At 46.7% G+C, this 17531-nt stretch overlaps 1 protein-coding gene across 1 annotated transcript; it reads left to right on the forward strand.

Moving 5' to 3' along the window:
- The first annotated feature begins 90 nt into the window (after positions 1-90).
- On the forward strand, positions 91-16136 carry TMED10 (transmembrane p24 trafficking protein 10). The gene is made up of 5 exons (XM_005148895.3): positions 91-365; positions 4330-4450; positions 8882-8955; positions 13070-13196; positions 13866-16136. The coding sequence occupies exons 1-5, from the start codon at positions 138-140 to the stop codon at positions 13985-13987; spliced, it is 672 nt and encodes a 223-aa protein (XP_005148952.2). The 5' UTR covers positions 91-137; the 3' UTR covers positions 13988-16136.
- The last annotated feature ends 1395 nt before the right edge of the window (positions 16137-17531 follow it).

Here is a 17531-nt window from a genome sequence, read left to right on the forward strand (position 1 = left end):
CGCCTCTCACCCCCCATCCGCGCGCACGCCACGCGCCTCGCGCAGCCCCAGTCCCACCCCCGCCGTGACGCGCTCCGCGGCGCTGGTCACGTGTGCCGGAGGCGGAGGCCCGGCCCGCCGCACCCGGAGCCGCCGCCATGCCGCTGCCGCTTCCCGGCCGCCCCCGCCTCGGGCAGGCCCCGCTCCCGGCGCTGCTGCTGTTGCTGGCGGTGGTGGTGGGCCCGGCGCGGCCCATCTCCTTCCAGCTACCGGGCAAGGCGCGGAAGTGCCTGCGAGAGGAGATCCACCGCGACACGCTGGTCACGGGCGAGTACGAGATCGGCGCCCCGCCGGGCTCCTCCACCGGACCTTCCGCCAACCTCAAGGTGCGACCGCAAGCGGCTCCCGGACAGGCGGGGGGAGGCGGCGGGTGCGGGTAGGCCGTGGCGGGCGGCGTGTCCCCGCCCCCCCGGTCGTGCAGGGGCGGGGCGTGGGGAAGGGTGACGTTCTTCACGCGTGACACGTGCCACGCGTGGGTTCGTGGTGCGCCTGACCTGCGGGGAGAGATGGGGCAGGACTCGCCTTGCGCTGGTTCCCCCCTGCTCCCCCGGGGCTCTGCCGCCGGGGTATGGGGTAGCAGGGAGTGAGGCAGGAGTTTGGGTTGAGCCAAAACCTGTGTTTTTAACCCCAAAGATCTGGTGGCATCCGTTCACAGTTCGGATGCTACGGCATCTGGCAGTCCGCACCGCGGCGATAAGCTGCTGGCAGGGTGTGAGGAGAAGGAAGTTATGGTGACGTGGCTTTAAGGGATGGAGCAGCCTGCTGCAGGGATAGGGCAAGGTGGGGGATTAGAAAGCAGGTTTTGTTACACAAAATGGATGTTTCCATCTAATTTATCACGTCTCACATGGATTTTATGGAGGCAGGTGTTTGCTGCAGGGAAGAAAATGATCTTAAGGGATCTTTAGGGCATATAGGTGGAAGGCAGCAGAATATATGTGACTAATACACTTATGTGACAAGCAGCTTTTAAAACTTTGACAGCTTCACTTTAATCCTGTCCACAGTTTGCTTTCCCCCGGCTGTCTTCAAATTCCCCACCTAGCTGAGTAAGGGCTTTTTATTTCTCTCTAAGCTCCCAAAGGCTTCCAAAGTAAGCATATAGAGATAAAATAGTATCAGGAGTCTCTAAACTCAGTGTTATTGGGATCTGAACTCAAGTTGGCCTTCCAGCATCAGCCTACAGACACCTGAAGGCCTTGTGTTATTGGCAGTTGTGCTTGGGAATGGCTAGAAAAGGCCGTTTCTGCAGTCTTGCTTCTTAAAAAACCTTGTTCTGCTGCTCTTACATAATTTGTAAGAGGAAACTTGCCTCTATATAGGCAGAACCAAGCAGCGCTACTGCTTTAACACATTTCTATAGTATTTGCGTGATAATGTGCACGTATTTCAGATCAAGTGTTGCGTTCGCAACTGCTTCTTACCACCTGGTGATCACACTTTCTGGTTCATTGGTTGTCCCCTCTTAGATCAGCCCATCCCACAGTCTCATCCAAAAACTCACTTTTATGGCAGGACTTGTCTAGGGAGGTGGTGAAGCAAGGAATCCCACTCTTGGGTTTTAATCTGGTTTTGCTGCTGAAGCTGGTATCCAGGTAGGATTGCTCATAGAAGCTCTGTATTCTATCTGAAAGTAAAAATAAATTAAAAGGAAATCTTGTACTAGTTTGGAAGGCTACAAAGGATAAACAGTAATTTATGCAGTCTTGCTTTTCTTCTTACTGTTCAGCTGTGCTGTGGCATCCCAGCTTGCTCGGTTTGTTTCAAGTGCTGTAACCCATCTGCTAGGTGTGTGCTTCCTGTCTGTGCCTGTGTGGGGCAGGTTAGTTCAGGGCATCATGACTGCAGGTTGTCTCTCCTTCTGCACCGCACGACCTGCTTCAGCCCCCTGCATCGAGACACCAAACGTAGGAGGCTGGTAGTTCTGGCTGGGCTCGGTTCGGTTCCTGCCAGTGAGCTCAGCTGTGTGCGTGCAACACCCTGTGCTAACAGTGGCACCCTCTGTGTTGGAGGAATCCACAGGCCCTGCCAGCTGGCTGCTGAGGGATGGTGTCAGGGCGGCAGAGGTCCCGCTTGGCCCTGCCACGTGCCCCTGCCCCATTGTCCAGGCGGGTGCTTTGGGGAACTGTCAGGCTGTTTGTCAAGGGCAAACAATGCCCTGTCTGTAGGGGACTGTGTTACTGTAAATAACGTTAGAATAGCATAAAAAATCCCTTTCAGGTCAACTCCCCCACAAGTGTTCTGGCCAGGCTATTCACAGCATCTCCCTCCCCCGCAGGACCGCCTGAATGGGCCATGGTTTTGGCTGATTTTGGTAATACTATTCAGTTTTGATGAAAGCAGATAGCAGAGCTTTTACTGTCCAGAATCCTGTTTATGAGCAGGCTATTGCTAGAGCCGCAAAGAGCAAAAATGGATCAAGCTACTTAATATTCTCTAGCTAAAGATTAGCTCTGGTGTCTACAAAGCCCTAAGGGAATGGTGCTCAAAATAATAACGACATTTGAGAGCTTTCTTCATTGTGTTCTTATGACCAGTTCTTGGGATGGAGAACCCAGTGTGCAGATGATATGGTGTGATACTCATGAAGCTAATGTCTCAGTTAATCGGGAATGCCCCATTAAATGGTGTGTGCCATATGGCGGTCAGAACACATGCTTTTGCTCCTTGTCTGTGTGGTCAAATGTGGACAGTCCTGTACTCCAGTGGGGCCTGCCCACTTGAGCTGTGTGCCTCCAACAGTCTGGTGGCTTCCAGACAGGAGGTGGCTTGTGTCTGGTTGCTTGTGGCAGGGGGATGGCAGCAGAGCTGCCTGTGCCTGACGGTGCAGCATGCTTTCATCTGCTCACCACTTGAACAGAGGCAGAGCTCTGAGCAGAAACTGCAGTGCGGGAGGAGAACGGTGCTCCTTGTTGTTCTCAGATGCTGGCAAATACCATATGGTGCAGGGGCAGCTACAGCAAATCCTGCATCAGACAATTATGGGATAATCTACATCTAGAGGAAGCTTGTTCCTAGTCTTGCCTGCTATGGTTTATATCCTGAGGCACAAGGATATATATACTTTATTTTTCCTGCTTAATGCAGCCACTCTTATTATCCATGTGATAGTCTGTACTTGTTCCCAGTCCAGCAGACTACTGGCATCAGGTGGTATTCCATGGCAGGGAGTTAATTTCATATTCTAATAAAAATAAAGTGTTTCCTTAGAATTATTTTGTGTACATAACCCTTTTGTATGGTCTTTGTGCAAGGAAACAGGGCTATTTTTCTGTTGCAAGATTGAATAAATGAGAATGTCTTACTTACCTTCTCCATACCACAAATAAGTTTGTGTACTTCCATCTTTTGTACCTTTAACATTCCCAAGCTTTTTAGTCTCTTCACTTCTAAGATCTCAAAGACCCGTAGTAACTTCATCCATGTTATTTCAAACATGCTTGTAGAAACATAAAGTTGAGGAGAACTGCATTACAGTGGAACACGCGCTATTGATTTTCATGCAGTATTGTAATACCGTCACTTTTTACCCCTCTCCATGGTCAGAGCATTTCAATTGGACAGAGCTTTAATTGAGCACAAAGTGTGCACCATGAAACATTTGTCCTTTCGGTGAAGCATTTTTGTAGACCCTCTGCAGTTTTTGTCTATTCTTGGTAATCTCACAGACTTAGCACAAAGCAGTTATTATTCTCTCTGGGTAGTCTGAATTGTTCTCTGAAGTGGCCACTTCTATAGACCTTGGCACCCAAACCTTTCCCTGTATAACTCAGGGCCACACTGATGCCTCATTTCTAGAGAATAGATGTGCCTTTCTCCATTTCATCTTCAGGGGAATTAGTCTTTTTTTTGTCCCATAAGGCTTTTCCATATCTCTGTTGCTATGGAAATTTATGAATTTTGCTTGTAAAATGAAGGCAGTGAGTAACAGTGTGGTTCAGTGAGAGCTCCTAAATGTGGTCTCTGTTCAAGGGTTACGGGAGGAAGAGGAATTAGTGTGGGTTTTGGGTGTTTTATGTTTTTTGGTTGGTTGGTTGATTGCTTTTTAGTGGGTTGTTTTGTTTTTTGTATGAGAGTCAATAATTCCTTTAGAGGCACTCTGACGTTGCCAGCTCCTGGAGTGGGGATGAGGAGGGGAGGAATTGATACGGTTGCAAGGAAGGAGGCAAAATGTTGAAAGGAGAAAGCAGCAGATCCAAAGGGAAGGGTAGGAGAACTCTTCCCGCACAGGCAGCGTGAGCCTGAAGCAGTGAAGCACTGTGTTTCTTACCCTCATTGTCTCTCTTGCAGATAACAGACTCAGCTGGGCACATCCTGTATGCCAAGGAGGATGCCACTAAGGGCAAGTTTGCATTCACCACTGAAGACTATGATATGTTTGAGGCCTGCTTTGAGAGCAAGCTTCCTGTGGGTAAGTGAGGTGGAAGGTCTGTTGGCTGCTTCTAGCTTCTGATCACCTAGATATGTGGATTTAGGGGTATGAGTAAAGTGATCCCAAGTGTGGTCCGCAGAACACTGGTTGACTTTTAAAACTGATCTTCAGGAGGCTGTGAGCAGTTTCACTGCAGAATATCTACTGTCAGTGTTGTGTCTGAAGTAATCCTCTGTGGCTGTCACATAGAGTGCTTGGGTTTTTGCAAGGTGAATCATGTGCTCCTCCTGCAAGGTCATCTCAGTTGCAATGAATGGCAATACCTGCGAGCAAACCAAACCTTGTTTGCCCTTTTCATGCTTCTGCCCATCTTGCAGTCAAGCCAGGATACTCTTTTTTCGCCAGCTGATTTGTCACTCCCCATTTGGTGGAATGTGATCTCTCCATAGTGTATACTTGGCAGGAATCCTGTGTTAGGCTAGCAACTGTTTTCTGGGGTTGGGGGTGTGTGTACAGAGAATGTGGCCTTGGTTTGCACCCACAACTGCTCTCTAAGTGGTCGATAAAGGGAAGGGGAAATAAGCAGGATGTCAGCCTTGCATTTGTGCTTAGGGATTGTTGCCTAATGAGCATCGAGGCTCATTTCCTGTGAGTGACGCATGTGCTGCTTTTGAGTGGCTGGGCCTCAACCTCAGGACAGATATGCTGGAAACGGCAAACACATGGGCTCCAGTCTCATTTGTGGTGGTGTGAACATGTGCAGGTTTATAGATGATCATATCTTTTTACAGTCACTGTCAGAGTTCTGCTCCCTGGACCTGGTTTTTCTTAGTTCTTATCCTAAAGATCCCAGAGCAGTTACTAGCAGCATTCCTCATACCTGTTGAAAGACAGTCTCTGTTTTGTTGTTCTGCTCCATGTACAAGATGCAAATAGTTTGTAAGTTGAAGAGAACTTTCCAGAAAGAGAAAGCTATCTTTGCTGGAATTAGGAAGGCTCTTGCTTATAACACCTCTTCTATATTATTCTACAAGTAAGACAAATAAAATACTTAGGATTTTGCTTCAAAGGTAGGGCTTTCCAAATGCTCTTTAACACATCGAGACATGTAGGCACTAGTGAGTCATCTGGGAGTAACTCATGCTATTTACTGTCCAACACCTGGATATTTGGGAAGTCTCCAGACAGTTCCACAAACCCTTTCATAGCTTCCATGTGATCACACAGCAAAGTGGGAAAGGCTTCTTTCTTTAGTTGTGTCTAGACTCTTTATTTCAGTGCTTGTGACTAGAGGTTTCTTGCCTAGACTGAGTCCCTTATAGTTATTTTGATTGTGGCAAATGTTTATTCCCTGTCTCCTTTGTACTGTTGCAAGTTTGTTTTAAAACTTTCGTTATTGATGAGGATAACATATTTCTAAATGCAGTTTCTACCTGATGACCAGTGGGATGTTGAGGTGCCAAAATCTAGAGCTGTTCAGTTGAACAGCTGCATCCTGTTCTGGAGGCTTCTCTTTAGGAGCTTCCAAGCTGCCAGTTTCTTTTTGGACCCAGATGCCCTAAACTCATTGCCAAAGAGAGATGCCGTATAGGGAGTCTCTCCAGATTTCCCATCCCTCTGCTGAAAATCAAGGAAGTATTTAGGTAAGGGAGGTGGCACTGTAAGTCTTAATCACCTGCAGGACTTGATTAAGGTAGGCTGTAGGAAGTAGCCACATCACACATCACAAGAAGTGTCTTGTTTCCTCTGTAAGGTCAGCATGGGAATGGGGAACTGACCAAGTGCTGTTTTATCCCTGTGTTTCTCTTTAAAGGGTTGGATTTTCCTTTTTTTTTTTTCTAGTCTTATCAAGAAAGTGGTCAGGACTTGTAGCGCAGCAGTCAAGGAGGATGTTGGTGGAGTGCTGGAAGAGGAAAAACTGTTGGTAGAGGAAGCCCAGAGCCGTTGGGACCAGAAGGATCTAAGCAGCTGGGATTTCTCAATCCTTAACCACAAAAACGAGGAAGTGGAAGTGAGAAGGACTATTTTGAAGGACTGTTTGAAAGGTCTACCTTGTCAGAGTGGAGTAGGGTGCTTCTTGGAGCTGTGAGCATCAGCACAACAGGCTTCTTTACCCTCTTCCAGGGTGGAAGGGTCCTGTCTTCCTGATCAGTGTTCTGTTCCCAGGCATACTTACTTTCGCACCGTATGCTAACCTTGGAGATGAACAGCCTGGCCTTACTACATGCTCCCCTGAAGGACTTTTCCTGTGTGCAGATCTTTACCTCTTTGACCCTTCTGTAATCCTTCTCTTCCCAGACTTCCCAGAGTGTTATGGCTCATTTTCTTCTGGTTGAATGGTCCACCTGGCAGTTCAACTATCCTGGTTTTCCAACAGCTTTGCAGACTAGGAGCTCCTCTAATCCGAGGAAACAGTTCTGTCCTCATGTGAAATGACCTCTTGAAGACCACCTGGGGGATGCAGGAATCAGTTTAGTTCAACATCTCTGGGACTTAACTGTTCTTCTCTTTGCTGTTGATCCAGTCTGCTCTGGAGAGCCAAGGCTGCACGAAAAGCAGGGAGTTAACTGAGGATTTGATAAGTGTGAAGAGAGCTGCCTAGTGCCTTGGGCTTAGTAACCTTGTAGAAGAGCAGCTTGATTTTTTGCAGGCCAGTCCCTGCCAATGTTAACCTCTTGCAGAATGTCTGCTTTCCATCCCTTTGCACCCAGCGGCAGCTATAAGGTTTTGACTTTCTTGCTGCTGCTTGGCAGCTCTCTCTTCCAGCCTGATGAATTAATCCTTCCAGTTCTGTATGCCTGTCCACTAACTTTTTCATTTTTCTCATCTCTTTCTCAAAGCTCCAGCTTTCCCCCCAGGGTGCTGCAATTTAAACAACCCCCTCACTAAACTGTGTGCTTTGAATTTTCTTCTGCAGCTACTGTTGTCTGTCCTACCTGCCAGCCTTTAGGCATGATGGTGTATGTATGGCCTAAGTGGCCAGAACTTGTGGTTGCAGAAAGGAACATTGGGTGGTTGTACACAGCCTGTCTGTTGAAGAACAGTGCTGGGATTTTAGTTTATTTTCACAGTAACCAGACTTTTATAAGAAAACAAAAAAATCCATCCTAATCCTAATTTTCCCACTGGGCTGTTACATACCTGGATTTGAATTTTGAGCTCCTCTATCCCTGAAGAAACATTTTGCAGTTGATATGGACCATCTTGTCAGTAGGTTATTCCATGTTCTCCTAGCAGTAGAAGGTGGTGGTGATTCTGCTCTGATGTGTTGAAGAGCTGTTTGGTGGGTAGAGAAAAAATTTGGGGATATTGTTTTGAAGATCTGGAGTATCTTCCTTGTTCTGATTGGAGTGACCCAGTGTAACCTGTACATTGAATTTGTTTGTGGACTGAGGGAATGCCCACCTGGCAGCCTCCTAAGGCAAAGTGTGAGTATTGAACATGCTCCTGGATGAAGACTTTGAAATTCGTGGTATAAGTGAATTCAGACCTTGTGTTTGCTGGCAGCCAGCTGAGGACAGCTGTATGTCCCAATATGCAGGGGTTTCGGAATGTGTTATGTACAGATATTTCCTTGGTGGGTGGTACAGTAGCATATTGTACTCAGCTCTGCTGACATGCTGCATTCTTTAGGGTATATCATACGCTTAGCCTAAATATAGATATATATTTTTTCCCCTCTTGTGAATGTTCTCAGATGTGACAATTTGTAGTTAAAAGAAGCTATTAGCTCTAGCTGTCCCTGGCTTGGAGGCTACAGCCTTAAAAGATACCTACTGTGCTGCTGACTGCAGCCCTATCCTCCTTGCTGTTCATGCAGCTCCAGCTGACAGTTCTCTGAAGTGATGCTTTCTCAGCTTCAGAAGCCTCTTTCCATCTCAGGGTTTGCACTAGCAGTGTGGGTCTCAGACTTCTGGGCTGTTCTTTTCCTGAAAAGATGTGTTGGTAAAGAGATTGCTTTTGTTTCTGCAGATACTGCAGCATCTGAGGTTCAGTAGTCCCCATGTGCCGTATTCCTCAATTGGAGCATTTAGCTTCTGCTCCTTTGAATGTAAAACCATTTTACAACCCCAGTAACCTTGACAAGTTGCTGGTGTACTTCCTGCTAGGAGGAACGCGGGCTTCCCAATTGAATATTTGTCGCTCTGGTGACTTGTCCTTTGCCAGGCTGTTTGTAGCAGCTGGTATTCATCTTCTAATCTCTGCAATTTTTGCAGTGATTTGCATCCTGTACACACTTAGCACTTTTAGTTACAGCTTGTTCTCATTATCTTTGTGAGGCTCTCCTTCAGCCAGGATTTATTGTGAAGTCTCTGTATTTTTAGGCTGTACTGTGCTGCCTCCGCACTTAGCTGCAGACATGGAGGGAGGGGAGTGATGTTGTGAATTCTTCCTTAGTGGTGGGGAGAGCTGGTGATTTCCTGGCAGGCTGAATGCTTCACACAATGAATCCTTTCATTATGTTTCCAGGAACAGGGAGGATGCCGGACCAGCTCGTGATTCTGGATATGAAGCATGGAGTTGAAGCAAAGAACTACGAGGAGGTATGTCCCCTGGCTGCCTGCACTGCAGGCTCCCTTTTCCCAGCACTCACGTGATGCCATTTGTGGATCTGGGGCTCATGATGGGAAGCTGTTTTCCCAGTGGTGATGAAAGCCAGCTTGCAACGTACAATTCCAGTGAAGCTTTGTATGTTAGGGGAGAACAAAAAAAAAGGGCAGACATCAACTAAAATGAATTCTGTACTCTGGGGACTGGAGCCTAATGTGTGAATTTCTTTGCTAGAACAGAGTGACCCAGCTTCTGGGCATAGGCATTAGAAGCAAAAAGAGACAGAGATCTAAAATGCCCAGCAGTGGGGGCATTTTGGGTTAATATCAGACCATCCTAAAGGTCAGGTTATATTGTTCTTGTTCTTCCTTACACCTGTAAGGTGTACTGGCTTAACAGCCCTGAAATGGCACTTGTGCGTTGCTAAGAACTGGCATATGTGTAACTGTATCAGTGTAGTGGTTTTTGCCAGAGTAGTAACTGGTGTAAAATGAGTATTTGGTTTGAAAACATGACATTGCAAATATGCATAAAGCCTAAATATTTCTGTCCTAGGAGGACATGCCTTTCTTAGACTCAAAAGCCAGCTGTGTGGAATAGCAGTTGCTTTGTGGCTGGGACAGTCCTGGCTGGTTTAGATGGCGAATTCTGATAGCTGCTACTAATGCTTTTGGCTCACTAGAACTTGGGGTCAGTCGATCCACAGCACAGAGTTTGTGCCTGAGGAAATGAGAGCTGTCAGTGGAGAAAGATTCCTCCAAATGACTGCTGGGTCCACTGCACACAATAGTGTAGGAGATGCCTTGAGGAGGGCACTGGGTGGCAGAGGAGGCTGTGTATGGTGTCAGCTGGAGAAAGAATTTCTGAGATGATCATGCTGGACTTCTTACAAGCTTTTGAGCTTTGGGCTAGCTGGTCCTGTGTGGCTTACGTCACTCTAGAGCACATCCTTTGTGGAGAGTAAGAAAGTGCTTGGGGTCAGGGAGGTGCAAAGCAATTGTTGCCTAAGTCAGTCTAGAGCACATCCTACATGGAGAGTAAAGCAGCGGTTGGGGTCAGGGCAAAGCAGAGCAATCCTTGGTCCAGCTGTCTGGCCATCAGCTACTGCAGGATTACAAGATGTTTAAATCTCATGGGATGACCCCTAACAGCATAACTGGATTATGATGACTACAGGTAAAGAATCTCTTTAAATACAATCCCACAGCATACTCTGAGTTATGTTATGGCAGTGCTACCTAGAAGCATTGTCCCTATGTAGAAAGGTTCTCTTATGCTCATTTATGTACATACTTACTGGTTGCACTGATAATACTTCTTGGAATAAAAGTAATTATCTGTTATGCTTGTCACCGTAGTGAGATCAATGGAAAAGCTCCATGTACAAAAAGAACTTAGACTTTCAGTCCCACCTGATACCAAATGCAGATCTCGGCAGTACTGGCAAGCATCCTTGGCTTGTGAGGACCTCTCAGAGTGGAAGACTGTTAAGCCTTGTTGAGCAGCATGTCTCAGACTGGGTTAGTGTTTATACAGCTGCTGTGGATGTTTAGCCACACTGTTTTGTGGTGTGTTTTCTCCTTTTCATCCTCTCTCTCCCAAGGTTGCTGTAGTATTCATGGGTTTTGACTTGACAGGTTGCTCTAAGGCCTTGGAGTAGAGGACTGTTGCTTGGTTTGTCTTTCCCAGTATTGCTGCATTTTTTAGCCTTTTGCTTGTGATACTCATCTGTTGTAAGGAACCAGTGACCTGTCTTTCCCACCTAGTTCTTGTTGAGTTGCTGCAAGGAGTTGAATGAGGGTCACCAATACTGTCTTGCTTGTGCATGGATATGTGCAGTGAGAAGAGGGCTGGTGTTCAAGTCTGACTTCGTAAGATCCAGACATTCTTGAGCAAAGCAACTGGGAGAGTGAGCTGGGTTAGAAAACCTAACTGCATGGCAGTGACATACCTTGGTTCTCTGGGGTAGGGCATGGCTTCATCCATTCAGTAAGTGGAAATGAAATTAAGGAAAAGACTTTTCAGAAGGCACAAAGAAGGTTTAATGATCTAGATTCCTTTCCAGATCAGCTACTCCTTGTCAATTCTTGACTATTGACTTTAGCTTGGAAGAGTTAGGCTTTGACAGATCTTTTGAGTTGCCCCTTAGAATTTTAGTGGCATTGTTGTCTCAGTTGTTCTGGTGGTCCAGATGTTCCTTCTAGGATGATGGTATTCTGCCATCACAGATGCTTGGTGGGTTTTTTACAAAATCCCTTGGAGCAGTTGTGCCTATTGGTTTCACTAGTGATGAAAGAGATTCCAGATGTGACTTGAAGTACACGCAGGACTAAAAATAGCCATCAGATGTTTCATACCTATTCAGAGCAGCTGAAGGAATGCAGGATAGAGCAGACAAGCCTTGTTTTTTCTCAGTGTAACCTTGTAACTTTCTGTGAATGTGGAAAAGTGCCCTCCAGGAAGATAATGGAGCCAGTGAGTGGGGGTTAACTTGTCAGTATAGCTGCCTGAGACCTTGTGTTTGTTACAGACCTCTTGTTCTAGCTGTATCCGCAGTCAGGGCCATAGGCATGCTTACACTGCTGGCAGCAAAGCTCTGTGGCAGATAGGTGTCCAGACCACAGGGCTTACTTAGTGCAACCTGTTGGCTAGAAAACAGGAGGGGTTTAACTTTGTTTCCTACTCCTCCTCACAAACACACTCTGAACTGACACTGCTGTGCTGGTAGAGCTGACATACAGCTCGTCTCAGCACAAAAATCCTCAGGTGACTGCTTGATGGCCTGCAGCTTGCAGGATATGTGTGTCGTGAAGACCCTTCAGTGAAATGGCTAATGAGCTAGCACTGGTCATGAGCATCTCTTCAGATGGGCTCTGATGCCCAGGCAGCCTCCTCTGGAAGTGATGTTTTGGGGATGTCTGCACAGTGAGCACCCTGTTGCCTGCCTGTCAGTATGGACCAGTAAGGGTTGCCATCCTGCGGCTTATGTCTGAGGAATCCTGTGTGGCTGTGGGACTGGTGGTGAGCTGCATGTGCTCCATGTGTTTTCTGTAGTGCATCTTTCTTCTGCTGTGTTACTTAGGGACACAGCATCTGACCTTCATGGTGGGGGCTTGTCACATGTTGGTAATGGTGACAAATTCTACCCAAGAACCAGAGTTATCCAAACTCTACGCTGTAGCAGTGGCAGAAATTGCAAGTTAGCTTCCTTTGAGTAACGTTGTTGTCACAGATTTTACGAAATGTGTAGTAAGGTTACAGCCAGGGCTGGGGAAGAGACACGTTCAGCTTTCAATAGTTGCTGTTGTAGACTGTGCCTTCTAATTTAATTTCCTCTGGATTTTTCCTTTTGGATACAAGTCTGTGACTAGTAGGACTGTGGATTGCATATTCTGCACAAAAATGGTGTCCTATAAAACCCGTTTTTAGGAGGGAAATGTATTTTTAACTTGAGGCTGGCTCAACGGGGGCCTGTCCCATAAGTATTCCAGCAGCGTCACCTGGTGGCTTGAGGCATATGGAGCACCTCGTAGCTGTGTGGAACCTACCAAGAGGATATGCTGCCCTTGAGGTTATCAGTCTAAGTGATAAAAGCCCTGAGCTTTTGTGGGTGTAATCAAACAACTGCCACTGGGAATCAGACTTTCTGGGGCATATGGCAACAGTTAGCAAAGTGAGTCTCGGTGCTAATACCCTGTGTGCCTATAGAACAATGTCATATGCGTATGTAAGTTAGTCACCTGTATCTCAGTCTCTGACTTGTATTCACTGGAGCTTTAGTCATGTGGCAAGCTCTTCTACCCACTCCTCAGAAGCCAACTGTGAATAAGCTAACATTAGGCCGAATAAGGAAGAAATGTGCTTGTGTGCATACTGTGCTCCTCTGTTGTGTAGGAGGAGTAGTAGGAAAGTGTGTTTCAGAGAACAGGTGGGAGAAGTGACAGTGTTTTATGCAATGGTAGTTTCTGGCTTGTAGAGGTGTTTCCCTAGGGGAAGGATGCCCCAGATCTGTACTGTGTGAGGAGGAGTGGTTCAAACTGGCAGTAAAAACCCATGTGGGAGCTTTTGGTTTTGGCTCAATGATTGCCTGACTCTTCTGTTTTCTAGATTGCTAAAGTGGAGAAGTTGAAGCCTCTGGAAGTAGAATTGAGGCGCCTGGAAGATCTTTCAGAGTCTATCGTTAATGACTTTGCTTACATGAAGAAACGAGAAGAGGAGATGAGGGATACAAATGGTAAGAGACTGTGTGCCCCTTCAGAGGCATGGAGCTCTCAGACCCCTTACTTCTACTGAATGTATTTTTAGGACAAAATTTGAAGATGAAGCAATTATAATGGTTATTGCTTGTTCTGTTCCCTAGTAAGGGAAACCTGCTGTTATTTCTCCTTCTGAAGCAGTTACTGAGTCTTGTGTGTTGTGCCTCTAGAAATAATTTCTTTCTGTCTCCATTCTTAACGTGAATTACTCCATGCCATTTAATGTTGCCTGTTAACCTCAGTTTTACCTTGTTATCCTCTTTTTGTTTCCTCTGCTTTTATTCTCAAGTATTGCTAGTGCTTCAGTGCCCTTGCCTTCATGCTGTGTGATCTAGAATCATAGTCCAGCCTTTACCCCATCACTGCCAAGTCCACCAGTAGCCATGTAACTAAGGGCCTTATCTGCATTGAACACTTCCAGGGATGGTGATTCCACCACTGCCCTGGACAGCCTGTGCTAATGCCCAGATACCCTCTCTGAATAAATTTTTCCCAATGTCCAATCTGAACCTCCCCTCCTGCAGCTTGAGGCTGTTACCTCATATCTTGCCTTTGACAGATGGGAAGAGGAAATCCTGGGAGCTTTGCCCTCTGGAGGTGCATCCTGCAATGTCAGACTCCCATTAATGGTTTGTTGTCTGTTTCAGAGTCGACGAACACCCGGGTTCTGTACTTCAGCATTTTCTCCATGTGCTGTCTCATTGGACTGGCCACCTGGCAAGTTTTCTACCTGCGCCGCTTCTTCAAGGCCAAGAAACTGATTGAGTAAAGGAGCAAGTCCTCCTCCCCCTCCTCTCAGACCCAGCTGGACACCGCTGGGACACAGCTATGGCCCCTGGAGCCATACCACAGACGATACCCACTGATCGGAGTTTTTCTGCAGGAACTTGGACCCTAAGGGGGAGGGGAGCCTAAACATTGGAGGCAATGGGGGACTTGTGAAATCCTGTTGGATGTTGAGGGTGGGGGAGGTTGTGATGGGTTCGGGTATTCCTGGGGCAGCAATTAAATAATAAAAAACTGATGTTTCCATGACAGCTGCAGCAAGCTTTTTGCGCTGTCTGTTCTCCTTTTGTAATCTTGGCTTGATGATGTCTCCCATCTCTCTGTGACTGTAGTGTTATTCTGAGCCACTTGACCCTGCTGAGCTCTTTAGGTGTCACGCAGCTAGCATGGGCAGAGTGGGGGATCCCTTGTTCCGACTGGCTGGGATCTAAGCCTTGTGCAGATGGAGGTGAGTGCAAAGCAATAGGATTCATCATTCCTGCGGGGCCTGAGGATAGAGGGAGGTCCAAGGTTTGGTTCCTGTTGTGGACCTCTGTGTTTCTCCCTGTGGGAGCTGGTGTCTTTGTGCTGACAGGTCAGGGCAGTTGAGTTACAGTGGTTCAGCCTGGAGGAAGGGGAGCCTTCGAAGGAGGGCTTGGGAGCAAGTCTGACTGGGAAAAGGAGAAGCCTTCTTTGCTCAAATATGCTGTACAGCCTTGGTCCTGCCCTTGCTCCACATATTTGTCTTTGATTTGCCTCTCTTGGTCTGAAATGATACAGCAGCTTTCCTGAAAGCCTTGGTCAGGGATAGCATTTTGTGCAGACAGGAGGCCTCAGTCAGATACAGTCACAGAGCAAATAGGAGCAGGTTATGCTAGGAAACATGGTCTTTCAATGAACAGGAGACTTTTCCCATCTAACTGGGTAGCGTTCATCCAGCAGGCAGCTGGCTGAATCTCATTTTCTGAGACCTCAAAGCAAGGCGGGATGCTGCTCATATGAAACATGAGGGCCTGTACCCTGCGTTGAGGTCTGAGGGTGCAAGGTGCTTTGCAAGTTGGCAGAGGAGACAGAAGAATGTGGATGAACTCAAAGAAGCAGCACAGGGTAGGAATAAGTTAATTCTGTGTCTGAGGGGAGTATGAACTGTGCCCTTGACAGAATTGTTCTAATTCTATAATTCTCCTATGCGGTACTACAGAGAGAGCAAGCAGCTTGTTTTTGGATCTCAGCTGTTCAAATGGCATAATGTTGAATAAGCCAGATTGGGAAGAAACAGGCAGGTTCACTTCCAGGACTGATGTGCTGCAGTTTTTAGGCAGTGATTGAAATTCTGTCACCTTTGCATTGCTTCAGAGCAAGTGGTTCAGCAGCACAGCATTGTGGTGTCCTGTGCCTAAGACACCTCTGGCTGGAGAAGGGGTTGTCATGGCCCTGGACCCAGCCTATCATTTTGAAAAATAGCAGGTTTTATAATTTCAGATCTGAATCTGATCTATTGCTGGGAAGGAAACGGTTGCCCAGGTGGCAATGGGAAAGAGGATGGAAAGATGACCTGTTGTCATCTAAATACATCAGTACTTTGCCTCCCCTTTGCCATTGCCAAGTTCCTGGAGTTTAGTTCCACTGGCAAGTGCTTAGATTGCTTTTAATTTGTTTCTTTTCTGATAAAGCCATATTAAGAACCCAAGCCCACTCCTCTGCCCTTGCATCCATTTAATCCTTGAACGTTTTGAAAGCTGTTACAGTGCACAACAGCAGCAATGCCACCAGAGTGAATTACAGAAGTCACTTGAAGGTAGTTTTAGGTCCTACAGTTTGAAGCCTGAGATCTGTTAAGGTTTTGCTTTTGGTTTTATATAACTTGAAAGGACAGTACAAGAAAGGGACTTTCCAGTCTTACTGTTTTGATATGCTCTCCCTGTCCTTATCTGAATGCAAAGATATCTTTATCTTAAAAATGGTGGCGAGGCCTTAAGTTCCCCAGGTGACTGTTACACTATCATTGTCCTGGTGTTACGTTTTGATCTCCACTGTACTGGTGTGGTTACTGGGGAGCAGGTGAGGGGGCTGGTGTGGATTTACCTGTAATGACTGTAATGGTTGGGGGATTTTTGTCAATTTTCTCAAATAAAGTTTGTTTTGGGAGAACCAACCCGCCTCGGTTGTCTGTGTGTCTGTTCTCTTTGTGCACGTTCCTATGCAAGCTGACTTGTTGCAGTATGCAGCCCACCCTCGCAAGCCTTTGGGTTTCTGCAGCCACAAATTTCAAGGGAGCTTGAGAATTCCAGGCTTTGGAAATGTACTGGCTGTTCCAGCTTCTCTGCTGAGTGGGACCAGCACAGCAGAGGAGGTGTTTCAGGTTACCATTTGTTGCCTTTCTTTGCCCCTCCTGGTAGTTACATACCTCTATGTGGAGGAATTTAGAGGCTTACAGTGAAACAGGGCTGGTGCTCTATAGCACAGATTCTGGATTTCTCCATCAGCTCCTATGTAAAATTTAGCTCATTAAGACAACTGTCGGGTTTGTGCTTTAATGGGAATTTTAAGTTGTTGCAAAGATGAGTTAGGCATGTGTGAAGGGCAGATCCTCACTGAAGAGAGTGGCTAAATGCTTACTGAACTGCTGTCAGATCTCTGCTGAGCCTGTGAGCCTTTGTTCATGCAGTAGCCAAGTAACATGCCACATAACAGGACTCTGGGCACGAGTGATACATAACTTGTTAGTATTATCAGGGAGGATTTAAAGAAGGGAAATTCCCAGATCTTTGGATTAGCCTTTGCAAGTTCTTTCACGAATGAATGAGCATGTGAAATCATACAGCTGTTGTCATGCGGTAGGTTTGTGGTGTGTCTGGGCTGTTTTACAGTACTCTGCATGCAGAGCTGGTGTCTTGGTTCCATTTCACAAGTAGGTTAAAGTTGAGCTGTTGCAGATACTTGGGTCTGAGCCCATCTTTGTGTGTGACAGATGCATCACTGCTAAATCTATAACTGCCTGTAGCAAACTGCATCAGACGTTTCCAGCCTCTTCCACCTACTTACCAATGTGACTAATCATGTAATTATCACACTACTTAATACCACGAGTGAGCATTCCTGAGTAAGGCTTATCTGTGTGTATTACCCTATGCCAGCATAGGCTGTACCCTGTACAAAGTACCTGCTGCAGCTGTCTGTGTGCATGCGTGAGGGGATAAGCATTTTACACAGACTGTTGCTCATTTCTTAGAAGCTGCTCAGGTATGTGAGAAATAGCCCACCACCTGTGTCGTTTCCTGACTGGCACATCAGGGACTTACAACTCAAACTAGTTTGGCAACTGGCTGGTGAGACCATGAGGGGGATTCCTGCCCGTGCATTGCACAGGGTCTTACAGCAGAGGTTTCAAAAAGCAGTGTGGCTTCTCACCCCTGCCAGTTCTTGGGATGTGTTTCTGTCTCTCTCATCTTTACCTGTATCCCTCTGCTGTACTTGTCTTTCAGCTGCCTGGGAAGGCCTTGCCTTTAGTGAACAAAGTCTCTGGGAAATGAACTTCCCACATGCTG

This window comes from Melopsittacus undulatus, chromosome 4 (genome assembly GCF_012275295.1).
Source record: "Melopsittacus undulatus isolate bMelUnd1 chromosome 4, bMelUnd1.mat.Z, whole genome shotgun sequence".
NCBI lineage: Eukaryota > Metazoa > Chordata > Aves > Psittaciformes > Psittaculidae > Melopsittacus > Melopsittacus undulatus.